Genomic DNA, 19,863 nt, shown 5'->3' with positions numbered 1-19,863 from the left:
TAAATAAGTAACTTCGTTTACATTATTTATCAAACAATTAAAACGAATGAAAATAACCTCTTAAAACAAAACAGTATTTAAGCAATAAGTAAAAACCAGTCTCTCAGCAAAAGTTCTTTTAAATATAGCCTACATAAGTTACATAAGTTGTTTTAACCAATGACTTACTAGTCATATAACAAAAGCATTCGGGCCAGTGGCGTCATTTGTGTAGGCCTATGTTTATAATCTAATGTTTATAATCATAGTCTATGTTTATGATCCATACAGTTTCTGTTCTAATGTTCGTAGTTTAAACTAACCTTTGCAACTCTAACATAATTTTAATCGAAACGTAAAAAACAGCTGATTATAATAAAGAATTGGTAACTCTATTTTTAACTATACATTTTATATACTTTTATTGTGCTTACCTCAAGTACCCCCCCCCCCCCCCACACACACACTTTGATACATTGCCAGGGGTGTGTTCTAGTGACGTAGCACCTGCCAAGAGGTGGGGGAGAGGGGCGGATCCACCCCCACCTACCCCTAAATATACACTCCCACTCATCTGTGACTCAGTCTGTTTCGGGGTCCCGTGGAGTGAGGGTGGAGTTTATCAGTCTACGTCGGCGATATTTTGGTGAGTCATGTTTTAAAAATATTAGGCTATCTCAGATTTTCCTAAAAAAAATTATTTTTAATATCGAGTTTTATAGTTTTTTTTAAATTTAATTTAATGAGTCTTCTTTTAATTGACTATAGATAATTTTGTATTTCTTAAATATGTTTTTTTCAAATCTGTTAGGAATCCGAACGTCACCGGTTCGATCCAATGAAGAGTCATTTATTTTTGGATCGAAATTAACCCAGCTGACATTGATCTCTGGCCTTTTAATAATTAATTGATCTTGGCTAAATAAACAGCTGATCTTAGTCAATAATGAAGAAACACAAAGCATACCACTACATTCTACACTTATCTACACAACACTATTGTGGATTAATAATTTGAGTTAAAATGCGTTCAATAGTGTTCTTATCTTCATTGCTAATATTATAATAATCCTATTATAACAATTGGCCAAGCATTTATTATTAATTTGTTGTTTTGTTATTGTTGTGAATAACTTTTCGTTTCTTACGAATATGCATGCTTATTGGTAGGTACCAAACTTCTTCTTGGAAATTTGTATTACTGTAAATTTAAAGTTACGAATTGCCTTGCAAAAATAAATAAAGGAAAAGTAGATTTTAACAAAAGTGAAATAAAATAAATATTGAAACAAATTTAATCTATGACATTGGTAAATGTATTATTGATTTTACGGTATTTTTCAGTTTCTACTCTTAAATATGGGCGGTTATTTTTTGATAAAACTCTTCCGTAATGATGCACAAACAAAGTTTTAAAAGTTTTGTTTTCACAAACAATAGTGAAGCAATAACACATTTTGAAGGGAACAATTATTTACAGTAATCAACCAATTATTGGTTAATAGGAAACGCAATATGGCTCATAGCAACAAACATAAAAACAAAAAACCTTATGAGCGTAGTATATGCCACATAAAATAAAATTAATAAAAGTGTACACAAAGAAACTCTGAAAATGATTTTTCCTTCAACTATTGTATAGTACAAAACTCGTGGCTTATATTATTTCATCAATATAAATTTGGATTAGTAATGACTATCCAATACAGTACTCCAAAATATTCTAATCAAGAGATACTGCATCAATAATTGTATGTAATGTTAGGGCTGGTAATTCAATCCAACTATAATTATTATTTGTAAGAGGTCAAATTTTTTTTTAAATTACATCACGCACAAACACATATACATTAGTATTAAACTCTCTGTGTACACAGTTAGCAATTTTTAGCATTTTAAATTTTGGTGAGGCAGTCAAAATTTCACGAATAATATTATGAATACTGAATTTAGAGTCTGACTTGTTCACCCGCTGTCCGAAAACTATAACGGTCTCTGAAAAGAAAAAAAATCCTTTATATGAGAAAAACAAATTGTTTACCCACCAAAAAGTGTTTAATAAATATTGAACAGTGTATTATAATAACACAACCAAAATAAATTAATATAAAATCACTCCTTCCATGTCAATTCCAGATTAAATATTTATTTTTAAATAATGAAGGAGTAAATGCAATATAGGTACATCTAAGTAATGCGGTATTTGCATACTCCGTCCAAGTCGGGCGCAACGGAGATAACAGTAGTATGGAAAACTGGAAATTAACGCACTGTAATGTAATGTTGTAATAAAGAATTATTACGAACTCCTTTATTAACCGTAAAAATTTAAAACATATAGTACTATAATAAATTGTTAAATATCACGTTTCTGTCAGCAGTTTAGTAAGTTAATTACGGTTCTAATACAATTTTATATATTTAAATCCATCTAATATATTAACTTGTAATTTTCAGCACTATTTTAATGAGCAGTGTTTAATTAATTATGACTTTAAATTATAAACACAATAGCAACAGCCCCACGTTATCACTATATATAAATATATCAATTAATATATATATATCAATGTATGATATATTGATAATTGATAAAAATAATAATTGATAAAATTGATATACTATGAAGGTCATATTAGTATAAAATACACTGGTATAGGTTTACAATACGGCCCTATCATGATTATTAATTTTAGATTTACAACACACCTCATCTAATGAATGTACTAGGTAATGCGTTGGTTGTATCTAATCTTTGTTTTGCTTGTGATAAACTTTACCGCATTAGCCCATTAGTGAGCCCCCTAAACAACTGTTTTGTTTTACCCGACAGATGAGTTATTTTCATATTTGTTAAGTACAATTAGACATAGTTGAAGAAAAATGTGAAACAAAAAACAATTTTATAAACCGTTCCCTTGATCTAAGACCGAACAAACCATACTTTGCCTTATACATGAATTGTAACTTAATACAAGCGTATAATTAATTATTAGCGTATATAAAACATTGAAGTAAAACGCAAATTAATCAAAATGTACCAGAAATAATATTTTTACGTTTTTATCTAACCTATTTTCATTTTAAAACGCTTATGCATGTTGTTTTGTACAATTTTTTATCCTCAATATGAAATTTTTATCTTTATTATATTTTTTATTTTGTTATAACTTTTGTTAAGCATTCAATGTAAATTTTTATTATGTAAAATTTTATGTGGAATACATTGTTTATTCATTCATTAAATAATATAATGCATGTACACTTTTTAAATAAAAAATTGAGCGGTTAAAAGATTTTCGAAGCGGATTGGCCAGGCAGCTATAAATAGTTTATATACGTTATGATAATCTTAATCAAAACATTGTTCTACTACTAAAAGGTTTACCGTCATACTCTCTTATAACAAAGTGTTAACATAGTAATATTTTTTAATTTAATGTAGGAATGTTTTCTGTCATGTAGAAGATAACTAAACTGCTATTTTTCCAAACTACTCATATTTTCTCCTGCCAAATTACAAAATGCGTTTAGTTTTATATCATCATTCATTGTACAGCAGCGTCTTCATTGATGGTATTTTTGTTTACCTGTCGTGAATTTCTTGTATACTCTGAATAGTGTTTTGAATTGTACTCTTTACATTTCAAGCCATTATCTTCACTCATTAGTATCCGTGTTTCGTATAACTTTCTCACCTTTATTTCTTGTTCGATACACTAGCAGGATTTTTTCTTTTGAGATATTATTAGTTTTATCGTTTTACCCTTTTTATTGTTGAAAACATTACACCGATTTTATTACTAAACAGCTTTCTTCCATTTTCAATTCTCCCTACTATTTACTAGCTGTTACCCACGGGCTCTACCCCGTTTTACTACATAAGTATTAATAAAACTATTAAATGGTTAAGTTAAGCTGAAATAAACAAAACAGAATACAGTAATGGTAATATAAACAAATAATAACAGCTGAGGTATTTTTAACATTAGGTAAATGGAAAATCCTTTTTAATTACTGTCCTTGTATATTTTATACCACTTTCTCACCTCAGTTTTAGTAGACAGTAGGCAATCTTTAAATACTTGTTGTTGTTAGTGTATCTTGTATGGGAGAAACATAACACTTTTTTAGGGAAAAGCTGGATAACCCCCTTCTAACTTTTACGAACCCTTATATCCCAAAAGTCCTAGACGCTACATCTACAGACTATCAACACGCCCACTATTATTGGGGGTTTTTGTTCATTTTTCTTCCTTCGATTTTCAACCCACTTCCTCTTTTGACACACACTATCAGTATTTATTCTCCCTTTCTTTCCAACCCTCTTCAACTCTACTCTGTCTCCAGGTGCAGTGATGATGGTAAAGACAGAGCGTAGCGAGGCGGTGGCCGGAACGGACTCCGATGGAACCGACCTCCTGGACTCCGAGACTGACGGCTCCGCCCCAGAGAGTCTGGGGGAGGGCAGCAAGAAGACGCTGAAGTCTCGGCGGGGTGCCAGGTCCAAGAGTCCTACACAGGTGAGATGAGTGGCGAAATATTATAGACATTTTCCAGTGAGTGATTGTAACACCCTGTAGTAAATTTTAGTCGTCCTCTCCTCTGCAGACTATTTAAGCAAAAAGTTAGAGAAAATAGAAACAAAGTTATATACACTAGTTGATTAGTTGAATTAGATGTTAGATCCAAAATAAAAAAGGTCACATATCATATAACGGCTGTTCGTGTAGGACTTGCTTAAAAGGACGATTGTCGAAGACATACACTAGGAAATAACATGTTGTTTTACCATAAATTGTTCGTCTATTAAAGGTTGAACTTAGGTCCGTGTCCAAAAGGCTACCTTAAATCTACTCATTAAAAAGATCTTTGAAATCAGCCACCTGGCTTTCGCTTGAAATATATTCATTCCTATTTGTTTTTTTTTCTTTACTCAAATTACTGGGTAACTGAGTGAACAAAGTGTTTACCATAAAAGCCAAAAGTTTTATCCCAATAAACACTTATAGCTATTTGATGGTTAGAAGCTGAATTCAACTTGTTTTGATGATTTGGCTTGTAAATAGCCTATACAGCTAGCCTCTTACCATTGACTCTCTTACTCTCTCTGCTATACAGAACATCACTACTTTCTTCACCCTTCACTAACATTCAAAATATGCATCATTGTGTAACTCAAATGTAACTGTTTACAGATTCTCCGCATAAAGAAGCACAGAAGACAGAAGGCGAACGACCGAGAGCGCAACCGCATGCACACACTGAACGAGGCCCTGGACAAACTACGCTGCGTGTTGCCAACCTTCCCAGAGGATACGAAGCTGACCAAGATTGAGACCCTGAGGTTCGCACATAACTACATCTGGGCCCTCAGCCAGACGTTGAGTGTTGCCGGGGGTGGTGGCAATCTTGACGAGCCTCTGACACTCAGTGTGGGCAACGTGACAGTCTGCATCGGCAGCGACGGCAACAACAAGGTTGGTAGTATTGATTTACCTTTGATTACCTCCCCGTGAGAAAATGTTCTCAAGACAAGTTTCAAAATGATCAACTTCTGGAACGTTGGATATGTTTGGTTTCTCCAGAAGTGGGCGATACAGAACCCCAAACTTAAAAAGACGACAATCATATCCACCATGTTGCCTGTGGCCTGTTCTGAAAAATTACGAGACTACTTAAGTCGTAACCAATCCAAGTACACAATTTTAACGTTAAAAGTATACAAAGCTTAAAGGAGATGGTTGAAAAATGGATAGGAACCAAGTCAAAAAAATATCATATGTGAGAGACAAAATGCATGCACTTTTTCTCAACGTGATCCTCTATAATAGTATGGGAATGGATGTTCCAGTGTTCCTGTTTTGCTAGAGTGTTTCTTGACACCTCTTTTAAAGGCTTTAGGGAAGGCAAAATGAAGCTGTCAAAGTCTTTCTGTATTAACCGCGATTTATTAGTGCCTTGGTTCCCAATTGTACCCCTATATTCAACCAACCTTTCTGGTCTGCATTTTGAAGAAATTGGCATATTATTTTTTACTTTATAATTGACACGTTACTAATGATTGGTTGCACAAATGGTTGAAGCTGTGAGAAATTTGATCAAGGATGCTTCTAAGCCTCTTCGAGATCAACAAAATCTCATTTTGAATTCATGTTGGTCTTTAGCTGAACCCACTCTGAGAAAAATCCAACCTCTCCGTTTTCTTTTTGCTTGTTACTATACAATAGTTTCGATTAGATGAGGGCAAATGTCCGTCTATAGCCATCTGCAATTCGGTACGAACATTTTCTTGGCAAGCTCAACTTATACTCCATTTTTATTCCAGATAACATCAACTACAGGCAGTTGTGCTATCGCTCAACAACGCAAAGTCCCCGGAGATAATCGTCTTGACACCCCTTCTTCATCACCCTACAGCAAGCAGTCGCTCTCTTCCCCCTACAGGGACACTGCCTATCCTCCTTCTCCATTCCCCAAGATGGAATACCCTTACAAGGAGTCTACCAACCTCTACGCACCATACCAGACTCCAAGCTTCCCCAACCCCCAGGTGCAGTACCCCGAGTGGGCCGTCGACCAGGACTCCACCACGAGTGACGTCAGCGAGTGGTGCTCCCCTGACCACAAACAGGAATACCAACTGCCTCAACAGGAGTACCAGCCTCACACCTATCCTGGGTTCCAGGGGTACCACTACAACCAAATGTCCCATCAAAGACAGCTGTTTCAGTGCTGAGGTTGATTTGAGTTCTTGATAATTGGCTGATTTTATACGGAATTTTTCATGTGGTATGGAAAATGTGCTATCAATTGTAATTTAAATATGATTTTATTAATTCAATTTTTTAACATGCATACACTTTTTGGTTGGTGAACAAGTAAACCTAATTCTAGTCAAGGTTGATTCCTAAATATTGGTTGTATACGAGTACCTCAATCCTGAAACTGTTTTTAAATAACGTAGGTTTGTATATCGTTACATTATTAGTTATATTGTTTAGTATTTTTCATGTGAATGTATTTTTTTACTTTTGAAAGTAAGACTTTAAATTAATACTTTACAAATTTACCTCTTAAGTTATTTAAGGTTTTGAATGTGTTGTATAGTATTTTAATATGAAACTTAAAGAACAAGGAAAACACGAAACATGCAAAAGAATATGCCTTATGAATTGCCTTATATTGAAACTTTTGAAGAATTTGTACAAGAAAATATTTTTTATAGATGTGCTTTAAAATATACACGTTGTACTCAAGTCATAATTTGAAAGGGTTTGTTATAAGAAACACTCAAACAAAAATTGTATCTGAATTTAAATGCCTTTTATCATTAATGTATTATCTAGTCATAAATCAGGGTATTATAGATGTAAATGTGAATATTGTACTTTTTGTATATATTATGATACTAAGTAAATATTTTTATAAAAATGTTGCTTTAATTTTCCAATCCCATTTTTCAACTTATAAAATAGGTCAACCTAGCTCAGAGCATATTTGTAGTAGATGTTTAAATTAGCTTCTTAAACAATCTTTTATAGTAATGCCATACAAAATAAATTGGATAAAATAAATAAGATAAATAATTTTAATACAAATCAAATGACTTGTTTTGTATTAAAATTCTCTATCCTTTTAAAGAGAAACAAAATGTTCTTAATATTTACGGTTTTCATGAAATTTGGCATTAAAGATTTTAAATGGCCGCCATATTGAAACGGCTTGAGATATTGGAATTAAATTTTCATAGTCCTTTTTACTTTTAGAACTACACATATATACTAAATTTTAATTCTCTATCTTAGAAAACGCCCAAGATATAAAATATTTTAAAAAAATTACAAACAGACCGACAGACAGAAATCTAGGCACTTTAGACCCATACTTATATGGTGTTTTATGTTTGTCTTAGCGCAGGGAACAAGTCCACAAAATATGCCCAGACAATTCGGAAACACCCAGTATATTAAATATAACACCGAATATTATCTAGTAATCCTAAAATTGAGGTGAACCAAAATGAAGTGGAGACGAGTTTGGTTTCCTTTATAATGACGTCAGCAGAGACATGCTTCTGTAATATATTGCTATAGATTATTTTTACTGCATAGAGTAAGGATTTTAAATCATGCAAGTTTACAACTCTTGTAATACTAAGGTAAAGAATAATAAGTTTTTCTTTTAAAAATCAATAAAATGGTTATGATGTAGAGCATTATCGCCATCAAGTGTATTCCTTTATACATGTTTGTTACTTTTCGGTAATAAACGCTGTAGTTTAAAATCCTTGTGAAATACCTTAAGTATTTATTATATTTGACGTCAAGATTGTAGTATTTATCAACTATCTATTTTTTGTTAAATTGATGTTTGGACGTCCATATAAAGGGTAAAAGACCAATGATAATGCTTTCTTTGACGTGAGTCCCAGACGATACAGTCTCCAGCAAAGATGACGAGTTAATACGATAAACACACATTTTCGAGTACTGTCTGCGAGTATTTCAGGTTATATTTGCGACAATTGTTTTACGTAATGGAATATTCGTGTAGAATTTATTAGGTAGTAGATTTTATAAATAGTTCCTGCATTGTTAACTTTAAGAGAATCAGTGCTAAAACTCTACAAAACGCAAAATATCCTATAAACTCGAAGGGTTTTATCAGTAAAGTTGTGTTAAAAAATGTAATTGCTGGGATGCCGAGTTACCAAGTTCACCTACTCAGAAGGTCCGATGCTGAAAACAATCAATTGCTTGTTGATAAAACTTGACCAATCTTAGCTAAAGAAACCGTTGAAATCGAATCAAAGCCAAATTGGTGATCTCTCAAAAATCATACTTGGGTTTAAGTATGTCCCCTTGTGTCCATATAATCTGTAATATATAATAATATTAGTAAGCGCACAATGTGTCGAACAATGGCTATTTGGAAAATGAGGAGTGATAACTAGTTAAGCCGTGTAATTGATCTGACATCTTTGATTGCATTCAAAAGTTAAAATTTTGATCTAGCAGTGAAACTTCCCCCATAATTGTTTTATTGTTAAGCAAACAACCCTTACCTATAACCGCCTTTTAATAATTATACTTTCAAACAACATGTAGACGTAATAGAACCGTGTAATCTTATGGATGGATCAAACCTTCGCAGAAGGTGGTTACCAGAAAGGCGGACAGCGGCAGTTCCCGGGTTTTCTGTGGGAGGCGGAGGTTCTCCCGCCGGATTTGAGCGCCGCCGCGCGTGCCGCACGTGACTCGCCGCCTAAAAACTGCCCCTCGTATTAGCCCGTTTAAAACTCCATTGGCAGAGAGTTAGCGTCGGTCCGGAAGTTATTATGGTTGCATTAAACGGTTCATTCGATCAAAGCCGGCGCGCGCCGTAGTTCCTGCTTCCTCTTCCCATGACATCGAGCGGTGGATTGGCTTACAAAGAAATGTCTGGGGTTGGTTGGGTAAATTAGCATCCGCAGAGCAAAATATCCAGGATGTGTCTTTGTCAATGTCTGCGCAAGTCGTCTACGCGACCTGAACATTGCACCAACTGACCTGAGTCAGACGGGCAGTCGGGTATTCCTGAATTGCTCCAACTAATCCAAGGAGCCACCCGATACGTTTCTAGTGGACTACTACACCAAGTAGGGGCCTCTTAGACTGTGTAATTGAGTAGGTTTGGTTAGGTTAGGCTAGGCTAGGTTATATTAGGATATGTTAGATTAGGTTAGGATAGGTTTAGGATGACACGTAAACAAGGACATTCCTTCTGGCGGCAACTAACTCCTACCTAGTTTGGGAACAACTAAGGAACATTATTTAGCACTCTTTGAGGAATTGGCGTAATTAAGGAACTCTTTGGCACAATTAATGCACGACCAACTAAACAAAACAATTAAACTGCATGGTTTAGCCCTTGAGCTATCCTGATCACGGTCTAACATGTCTTTACGTGTATTGTGTAATAATTCACTAAGCCCTGGGCTGAAATTCACATTGACTAGCTAATTATGCGAAATATGTGGCGAAACGTGACTTAACTTCCACCTTCAAACATTTGAAAATCGTCTAGTTCACTCCAAATGTTTGAAATGTAATGGTACATTTCCATGAAAAATCCTCATATTATTTTAACCAGGTTTATTAATTATTCTTTTCCTGGATGAAAACGTCTGATATGCGTACCAATACATTTAGACTCTATGTGAAGACTGCAATGAAGTTCATATCAGTGATACATCCTACAGCTGTTGTCTTAGACAAAAAAATGGGAAAGTGTTATAAGTTATTTATAAAAGCTAATATAGTTACGTAAACTGTCTATCGAACTGCTGGAGAATTGTCAGAAAGTATTGCACGCCCCAAATAAAATTAAATACAAACGGGTTGTGGAGAATACAATTAATTTGTTATATACATAGTTGGTTCCCTACGTAGGCGATGTCTGGGAATTAAGGACGACTGGACGAGTCATCACCAGTCACAGAAAAATATCATAAGGCCCTTTAGGGACTATAGGAGACTATCAATCAACTTAGGAAATTACTTAGTCGAAGAATGAAAAATGGTTCCCTTTCTATAGTTGTGCTTGTAATTTCTACGCAGTTGTAGATTAGTTGTTACGTTTAGAAGGATGCCAAACTAGAAATTATCTGTAGATACCACTATACACTTGTCAAAATGGAAGTGTCCCTGAAGATCGCACCATTCATCCTAAATTCATCTCCTACTCTCATACTTGGTTTAAAATACCTACTTTGTATGGTCGCCATTTAATAAGAAAGTATTAACATATGTATTTACCTGGCGTGCAGGGGCACTCCAATGTTGCTAAGGGTGTTACTAGAATACAATGAAATATAATTACTTTATTTAACTCAAGAACCCTTTAAAAATTTCCAGAGACCTGGTCGCAAGTAATTTAGTAAAATGTGATAAATTACTGTCAAATTACTCAAGAAACGAAAGAGGTTAACGCAATTTTAAAATATATTATTAGCCATGAAATAATGGTGTGACAAGATATTATATATTTTATTACATTTAATCACAAGCGATTCACTACGAAACTTTTCAGAGAAACGAAGTTTCATTCGTTTTAACCCTTTGAAAACTGTCAGAAGTTTTTAAAATTACAAAATATTATCAAAAAGAGCATGAATATAACAATGTACTCATAGTATTAGGTGATGAAGGAGACGCACAGATAGGCTAACTATATTCTTGGACAATGTATCAATAGTTAATAAAACGCACCTGGTGGATATAAGATGATTAAAATAACACACTACCGTATATTTTGTTGTAATGTTTAACGAATGTGGCTAAAATTAGTTTACATAATACGTATCACTTATTCATTAATACAGTAACAACACACAATCTTTCAAAAATTAATAACAAGAAGTCTTCCAAATTTAAAGCCAACTTCTACTTTTATGTGTAAAACCCCAAAACACATTTCTTAGGCCAAAGAAAAATTTGTCGTTTTGGCAATAAATCAGCTGATAATCGCGGAACCTACGACTTCCTCCCTAGCGTGTCGAACGTGCCGCGACACGCGTGTTGGGCGTGTAACGCGTGTTTAATATCTTGTTAGTCGCGCCGCCTGGGAACCGGGCTCGGGAATCGCGGAAAATCAACAAACACACACGCGACTACATAATGTCTCAATAACGCTGGGGACAGAGGGCGCTCGTCACTGTTACGGATGATGCAAACTTGAAGAGATTTTTATTATTAGTTAGTAAACCCAAGTTTCAAGATGTTTCTGGGATATGGCTAGTTTTCTGATAAGAGTGGATTTATAAAATTCTAATACAAGTAGGCAAACATACACATACAGAATATGAGAACGACAATCGTTTAAAACAGTCAACACATAAATAGTTAACACTGTTCACTCACAGCACACAATCACGACCACACAATCTCAGGACTAAGCTCAAAATTGACATTTTTATGTTTGTTTGGTGCGTACATACGTACCATTAAACATAGTTAAACTTCCCCAATATAATAGGCGATCGTAATGCGGATTATTACTATAAAATTTGGATAGTAAAACACACATCCACACTTCATAAAATTTGTTCTTGGAAAATACCATGACGATCATACGATATAAATATATAATAATTTTGACTAAGTTTGTAACCCTTATTATTAACAATTAACAATTTATTTTAATTGATTAATACCAGTAATTATATATATATAGTTATTTATAACAATTTTTACAAGCGTTTATAAAGTTTCTAAATTAGTATCCACATCTCGCTGCATTACCTTCGTTAAAGTCGCTACACTGAAGGTGGATTTCATGTTGGCTCAAATAAAGTGTTTGACTAACAGAAAACCATCTGATAGTGATGCTGGTTAACTTTCACTTTATTTAGCCAATAAATAAATGTATGTAATTTATAACGTGATTAAGCAGTGCCCAAAATAACACAACATTCGACTTTAGATACTCCACCGTTATGTAGACGTTCTATTTACAAAATGTGTAACTAATTATAATAAAGTAGCTTAGTTCCAAGAAACTACCAACAGAATGAGCACTGTAATAAACATTTCATATCATATCCATACGACTCCGTTTCGTGATGGTGCGTACTTTAAGAGGAAGACAGGCGATGGATAAACTAATGACAGCTTTGTTACTGGCTAAAATCAGCTGGTTCTAGCTAGGATCATTTATCAACATCCAAATAATAGAAATACCAATACCACTCTCACCAATAGTGTCAAAGCGTCATGTAATTCAAGGTTGCGGCGTTGGTGTGTGGCAACGTCGCGCCGGCCGATTTATTGCCATGGCAATATCAGTACCAAACAACAAGCATCTAAACATAAACATTGCATAGCCGCTCCATAGCGAATAAGTGAAACAGCTGTTTCGATAGGCCGGGTCTGCGACGTTGTCACTTTTCTCTTAACTTCACTTTTCTATGTGGATTCCGGCCTTTACCTCGGTCTTGTTTGACGTTGCCTCGGACATGAGGCTAATATACTGTACAATCAGAAGTTTAAAAGCGCTATATTTCACTAAATGTTCGTAAACCAATTCTGTTTGCGCTGGCAACTGGTGACCCTACATAAACTGTGCCAGGTACGTTAAAACGTCATCATTTAAATGGCACGAGGGCAATGGCACAATAGCACGTGCAAGTAGTTTGTGTAGAAATCAATGCAGGGATTTGGGGTGAGCGCGGGTGGCTGCATAGGGGTACAACACATCTGCCACCCTACACACACAAACTCACGATCACAGAGAAACACACACACACACGAGTAGCCACCGTGACGGACGATAACACCAGACAACCGTGAACCGTGGCCGGCGGCTAAAAGCGGAATTATTGCTTGTTTACTTAACGGATTGAAGCTGAATGAAACTGCCATTATGTCCAATCTACCTCCCTTCAGGTTACATCCTATTTATGCAAAAAAGTGTCTTTTAAGTAATAGTACCAGGAGACCGAGCTTTGCTTGGATTGAATAAACATTAAATTTATTAGATAAGTTATCCTATCCTTTAATCTAAAACAAGCGCGTGTACGGACAAACTTTTATTTTCGTCCGAGTTTTTTTAATTGTTTTGTTTATTATGAGGTATGGCCAAGAGAAATCGATTAGAGTTGGTCACAAGGCTGGGAAAAATCTAGTTTCCGCCCTACAGCCCTTTATAGTACCCTAGTACCCATGTTATCGTCAATACCTTTTTGTAACTGCAGTTAATAAAACAGCTGATGCAGGTAATTTGTATAGGAATCTATGTACAGGGTGTTTCGAAAAGAATCATTCGATTTAATTCGTTTCATCTTAAATCTTAAAGATATTAACAAATAGGATTGCAGGGTCTGGCGTCAATGGTGATACTTGCCAATGAACTTTATTTTGAAATTGCTTTAATTGTTAGGTGTTTACATGATGATTTTCCTTCTGAACATTTTCACTGAGCGACTTATATCTTCCTCCCTATTTACAATTAGACTTGGATAATTTTGGTCCACATGCAGACATGGATGTTGTCCGTAGTTTACGGCATGTCTGGATATTTCATCAACAGTCCAAATATTTTCAATGAAATGTCGCCAAGTATAATTACTTACTATTCCCTGCGTTGTATTGTTACTGAGACAAAAATGTTCCAAAATGTATATATACCTAAAATATAGCAAACATACATACTCATACGGTTGACAATGAAACTTGCTATGGACAAATCTTTGTCCACGACCAAAGATTTACAAACTGGGTGCAACACACCCTCGCTAATCCGGCACACTCGGGACTTCGGTGGGACCGGATTACTGAACGTCTTCCAAAAAAAGCTGTTATTACAAAAACATCGCTAATTTTAGAGCATCAAAAGGAAATAATTATCGGTCACTGTGACATTATTACGTGTTTTATGGCACTTTATCTTATTAAGTAGTTGTATAAAATGTATTAAAATATATGAAATTCCATTCCTCCTTGACGTCTGCCGATCGCTTCTGACGTCAAAATTGAAATGTAAGCCTAAAATTTAGCAAACATGGCCATTTACACGATAATGTAATGAGACATTCAACAAATAGTGGCTTGTCGATTGATAGTACCGACTGACAGCCTATACGCCCCTGAGCCTGATTATGGAGCCCTCTAATCCTGTCGTCCCCGCTAGCTGTATTGCCCGCAGCTATTAGTCCCCACTAACATACACTAAAACACACACACACACACAAACACACACACACGTGCACAAGGAGGGCAGCACTTACAGCTCCCACCTTATTTATTGTCCGCATAATCCAGGCTTTATGGCAATCGTGGAATTGCCCCCAAAATGTCCATTTCCAGATTTGATTAGTCAGCCATTGACGCGTGGCAGGTGCAGATTTAATGGTTGTCACAAGCGTCGTTGCGTTCGGGAGATTTGGATGTCCCATCAGAGCGAGGATACAAATTATAGGCGCTGAAATCGATAAATTATGATTAGGGGGTGAAATATAAAAGTACTATAATTAGTACAAGGGATTCCCGTGGTCCAAAAAAAGAATATAAGCCATGAAAGACCATAAAAATAATGTATTCACCAAATACATTTTTTGAATACATTGCACATTTATCTCATTGAGGTTTGATGCATATCTTATAAACCATACCTTGATAGCTTATATCTATTGTAAATATATATTTTTAATAGAGCTAAAAGTATTCTAAATGTAGAGATGGAGCCTTCATTGCATGATAGCACAGAAAAGGAAACAAGTATTTACCCTTGTCTGTTTTAATAATAATACTTCAGATGACGATGCCGATGAACCAAATTAGGCTTTTCTAAAACGTCGGTCCTCTTCAGCCTACATAAAGCATGCTCGGCCTCCTTTACATCTACACCCTTGTAATGCAAGCCAATAATAACTCTGTATTCAAAAACTCCCTTTCAACAAAGGCGAAAATATGAAACTCATAAAAACGAAATTAGGAACCCACAAACCCTTAAAATATTAACTGGACCATGTCAGATACAATGCATTGAAAACTAAGTGGTTAGAATAAAGGTTGTGAAACTGTGCGTGAAAATTATTTAGGTGAAATAATTTTCGAGGCTGCGTTTAGGCGCGGCACGTTTGTCTGATCAACCGGCAAATCTGTTAATATGTCTGTTTGTTTGTCTGCATACGGAAGATGAACACGTGACCGGCCTGATATCATGTTACGTTAATGTTGGATTCAATGTTGTGGAAATATGTGCAAATTGCTGCAAAAAATATACCTTCTAAAGTATCTCTAGGGAGAGAGGATTTTGAAATTGTAGTACAGTGAGTTTTTTTATGCAACCCAAATTACAAGTACCGTACATGAGACACTTTTTAAAGACAAAACAACCTCTTTTGTTGTACATCCTGACGCTTGATTTTCACTAATTGTTATCTATTTAGCATGTCACTTTATGTAATCTTGGTAGAACTGTATTAGGCCTATTTTTGTTTTGTTCATGTATCTGTCCTCAGTTCATAATTATTGCACAATTTCACACAGTATTTTTATCTCTCTAATTTAATCACTCTATTCTTCATTTTCATTTTCATTTTCTATTTATAACTGTAAACATTTATTGTTGTTACTATCGCTAGTTTTCTCATATGTCCATTCTTATGTAAATGTATTTTTCATTGTAACGTGGCTAGGGAAATAAATAAACTAATTATATAACGCAATTGTTTGTTTGAAACTCATTGTTGGTGATGGTGAGTTTATGTTATTTAAGAGATAATTCTGGGCATTTCCATCACTGATCAGTAAAACCAAGTTTCAATTTGTTTTTTCTAATCAGTGATGGAAGTGTCCGCATAACAAGCATTTTGTTTATATAATCAAGTAATTTCGAACTCTGCTTTAACTATATTTTTAGCCAGCATTTTGTTTATTGTCTTATAATAAAAAATTTGTCAGATTTTTTCAGCATTAAATACCCATTAATATAATACCAAACAACAATTTTAAAGATTTTAAAAAAAATCAGATTTTAAAATAGGTATGGCCGCCAAAAACGTATATAGCATGGATTTTTTTTTTAACTTTTAGTACGATATGTCAAACAGACAACCCTTAATAGACAAAAATATCAAACTTATTTTTTTTTTTATTAGTTGCACCTTTTTTCCTTATTTCTCCCCTACTATTGGTACTGTTATCTTTACTTCGTTTCAAATCAGATACTATGCATGTTGCATAGCTATCTAGTTTTTAGTCTCATTAGAAATTTATTTATCAAGTTCAAAGAGTGCGTATTGTGCATTGAAAAACGAAGATCTGAAAAATACGTGCTTACTCGGTTTGTAATTCAGTCTATTTGAGTTTGCGAAAATACTACGTTGAGTCTCATTGCAATAAATTTTCAATTACACTAAACCTCATAGATACAACAATGTATATTAGTTGATCGCCAATGAAGTAAAGAAAACAGGGATACAAACTTGTTTTGTCGTTAAAAGGATTTCACGGCACGGTAGTTGTGTTTCTAAACGGCTTTCTTGATGGAAAAGATACAAAATTACTATCTTGTATCTTTGTCTGTCGCACTACGGAATGAGACACCACGCCTTCAGGGCTGAGACACCTACAGGGTGTTACAGCTAACACCCTGTAAATATTCCGAAGACCCTGTAACTGCAATATACAGTAAAGAAACAAATTAACAGGTGGCAACTTAGTTTCTATTGTCTGCTGTCGTTATAATACAGTCATTTCAGTGATTTCCCCGGTAGCTAGGTCCGGGGTCCAAATGCCCAGGTGGGCTCTATTACTCCTATTACCCGGTGTTAATTAATTTCACGGCACGAGCGTGCGGCGCGCGGCGTGCGGACAGACAGGTGCGCGTGCGTGAGTGCGTGTCGGATATCTGAGGTCCATCTGTCCACCAATCACAGCCCCACCTGGCGCCCCCCCCCCCCACCATCGCCATGGCGCTATAAACAATCTTGTGAATATTATTCTGTGTTTACAAGTTGACTGGTCAAAATTTAATTATTTGGGGAGTTAGGAGGCAAATGGGCATAACATGTTCCTAAAATGTACTAGCCATACTTTTAGAATCTATAACCATCATCGGTCGCACTCACAAGCATATTTTTTGTTTTTTATGTTCGCCTCTTTTGTGAAATTATATATTTTCTAGTTGAAATAAAATGAGTTTTTTAAAACGGAGTTGTTTAGATGAGTTTTGTGATTTAGTAAGAGTAGTCGTGTAACTTTTCTACGTTTGATTAATGGAACTAAAATTTTCTCTGCTGCGAGGATATGAAGATTTGTATTTACATTTGTTATCCTTTAGTCCTTTAGTGTACTCAAATCGGATGTATTTTTAGGCAAATAGTCTATTCAATCTCCATACACAAAACATATTTTGCAGAAGATCCGAACGCGCTACAACAACGAAGGCGTTCCAAGTCTTAGTAGCCTCTTGTATTATTAATTATTTTATATCTTTCACAAAAAAATATAATGTTTAAATTCAAATAGTTCATTGGGAATTCGATAAAAAGGTAAGTTTATATTTCTAATTTGCACTTAAGTTATCTAAATTTAAATTCATTACTCAAAGCTCTAACGTTGTCTTCGAAAAAAGGTTATGGTTCATATTGTGTAAAGGACAAGTTTTTCCGTCATGCTCTGCACCATTTCTTTAAATAGTTAATCCAAGCACTTCACAAAACTAAAATGTTAAGATTTCACGATGTTAACTTTTAATAAATAGCTCCCGATAATGGTTTTTCATCTTGGTTAACTAGTACCATTAACAGATATTGCCCTTACTTACCAACATAAGGCAAACACAATAATAAAATAAAAATAAAATTTTGTTTTAAAATTTGTACTAAAACGTCTATCTTATGCGAATTTATTTATTGCAGTGAAATTTATACTGCGATACAAAGATAAACACTCACACAAATGTATAGGGTGTTTCCAAATCGTCTGGACATATTTTGTGAACTTTTTCCTTGGTCTAAGACAAATATAAAATGCCATATAAGTGTGGGTCTAAAATGCCTAGATTTCTGTTTGTCGGTCTGTTTGTGATTTTTAATAATTAATTTATATTTAGGCATTTTTCAAGATAGAAATTTAAAAATTGGTATAAATGTGTATTTTAGTAGGTAAAAAGAGCTTACAAAGTTTCGTTAAAATATCTCAAACCGTTTCAATGTGGCGGCCATTTAAAATCTTTAATGCCAAATTTCATGAAACCCGTAAATATTGAGAAAATTGTTTTTCATATTAAAAAGATAGAGAAGGTATAATTTGATTTGGATTTAAATTCTCTATCTTTTTAATTTGAAAAGCAATTTTCTAAATAATTACGGGTGTTCATGAAATTTGCCATTACAGATTTTAAATGGCCACCATATTGAAACGGTTTGAGATATTTGAACGAAACTTCTTAAGCTCTTTTTCCCCACTAAAATACACATTAAATGTGTATTCTACCAAATGGTGTTATACCAATTTTGAAATTTCTATCTTGAAAAATGTCTAAGATATAAAATAACTCTTAAAAAATCACAAACAGACAGACAAACATAAATCTAGGCATTTTAGACCCATACTAATATGGCATTTTATGTTTGTCTTAGCCCAAGGAACAAGTTTACAAAATATGTCCAGCCAATTTGGAAACACCCTGTATAATCATAGCCTACGATAGAATATTACATAAACACAATTTATTTTTGTATAATCAGAGATCGAGTTTTAGGAGTATGAAAATTGTACATCTCCTCGAATCCAGCTGATTTGTTTACTCTATTAAACAGCCGTTTCGCTCAAGTATAACGAAAAAAGTAAAATCTTAAATCCCTAAAATTATGTTTTCGGGTGACACAAACGTTTCAGTTGGCTACTCGAGTTATGTATTTTCCAATCCATTGGGCTTGTTGGCGAGAAGATCTATCGAGAGTCAACGATAGTCCAGGTCGTTAACGATGATGGATGGGCAAAGCAATGATCCGGGACCCCCTAGACCCTAGAGTCCCGGTGCATTTATCGCTACCATTCCACACACGGCATCCGAACTGGTCCTGATTAGTAAATTCATTCAGTTTGCTTTCTATGTTGAATAGATTATTGCTGACACTTTCAATCGATTGCACTGAAGTTCACAGAAATCGTATAAATTCAAAGAAGTCTACAGGTACAGCTGAAGACTCGACTTTGTGACTTCTCATCAAAGAAGGCACAGATAATTTGGAATCCGACTCCGTCTTGAGGAAGAAGTATGTCTAGAAAAGTTCTATAAAATACCAAGATCATCAATACCAAACATCAACCGTAGGCTACTTTCATATACAGCAAATAAAAATAAGTGCATACAAACGTGGTAGGTGTTCCA

General features: G+C 34.7%; 2 protein-coding genes across 2 annotated transcripts in view; both read left to right on the top strand.

Moving 5' to 3' along the window:
* The first annotated feature begins 566 nt into the window (after nt 1-566).
* LOC128985424 (neurogenin-2) lies at nt 567-6,860 on the top strand. Its single transcript, XM_054404902.1, has 4 exons — nt 567-625; nt 4,330-4,502; nt 5,178-5,459; nt 6,308-6,860. Exons 2-4 carry the CDS (start codon nt 4,338-4,340, stop codon nt 6,716-6,718), a joined length of 858 nt encoding a protein of 285 aa, XP_054260877.1. The 5' UTR covers nt 567-625; nt 4,330-4,337; the 3' UTR covers nt 6,719-6,860.
* LOC128985428 (uncharacterized) overlaps nt 6,853-19,863 on the top strand; it is a 433,133-nt gene continuing 420,122 nt past the window's right edge. The window contains exon 1 of the mRNA XM_054404907.1: nt 6,853-6,864. The gene's annotated coding sequence lies outside the window, so the exon portion shown is untranslated. The remainder of the gene's footprint in view (nt 6,865-19,863) is intronic.

This window comes from Macrosteles quadrilineatus, unplaced genomic scaffold (genome assembly GCF_028750875.1).
Source record: "Macrosteles quadrilineatus isolate MER2022 unplaced genomic scaffold, UCM_ALF_1.0 Scaffold_2__2_contigs__length_208266976, whole genome shotgun sequence".
In the NCBI taxonomy this organism is placed as follows: domain Eukaryota; kingdom Metazoa; phylum Arthropoda; class Insecta; order Hemiptera; family Cicadellidae; genus Macrosteles; species Macrosteles quadrilineatus.
This window is presented reverse-complemented; position numbering and strand designations above follow the sequence as displayed.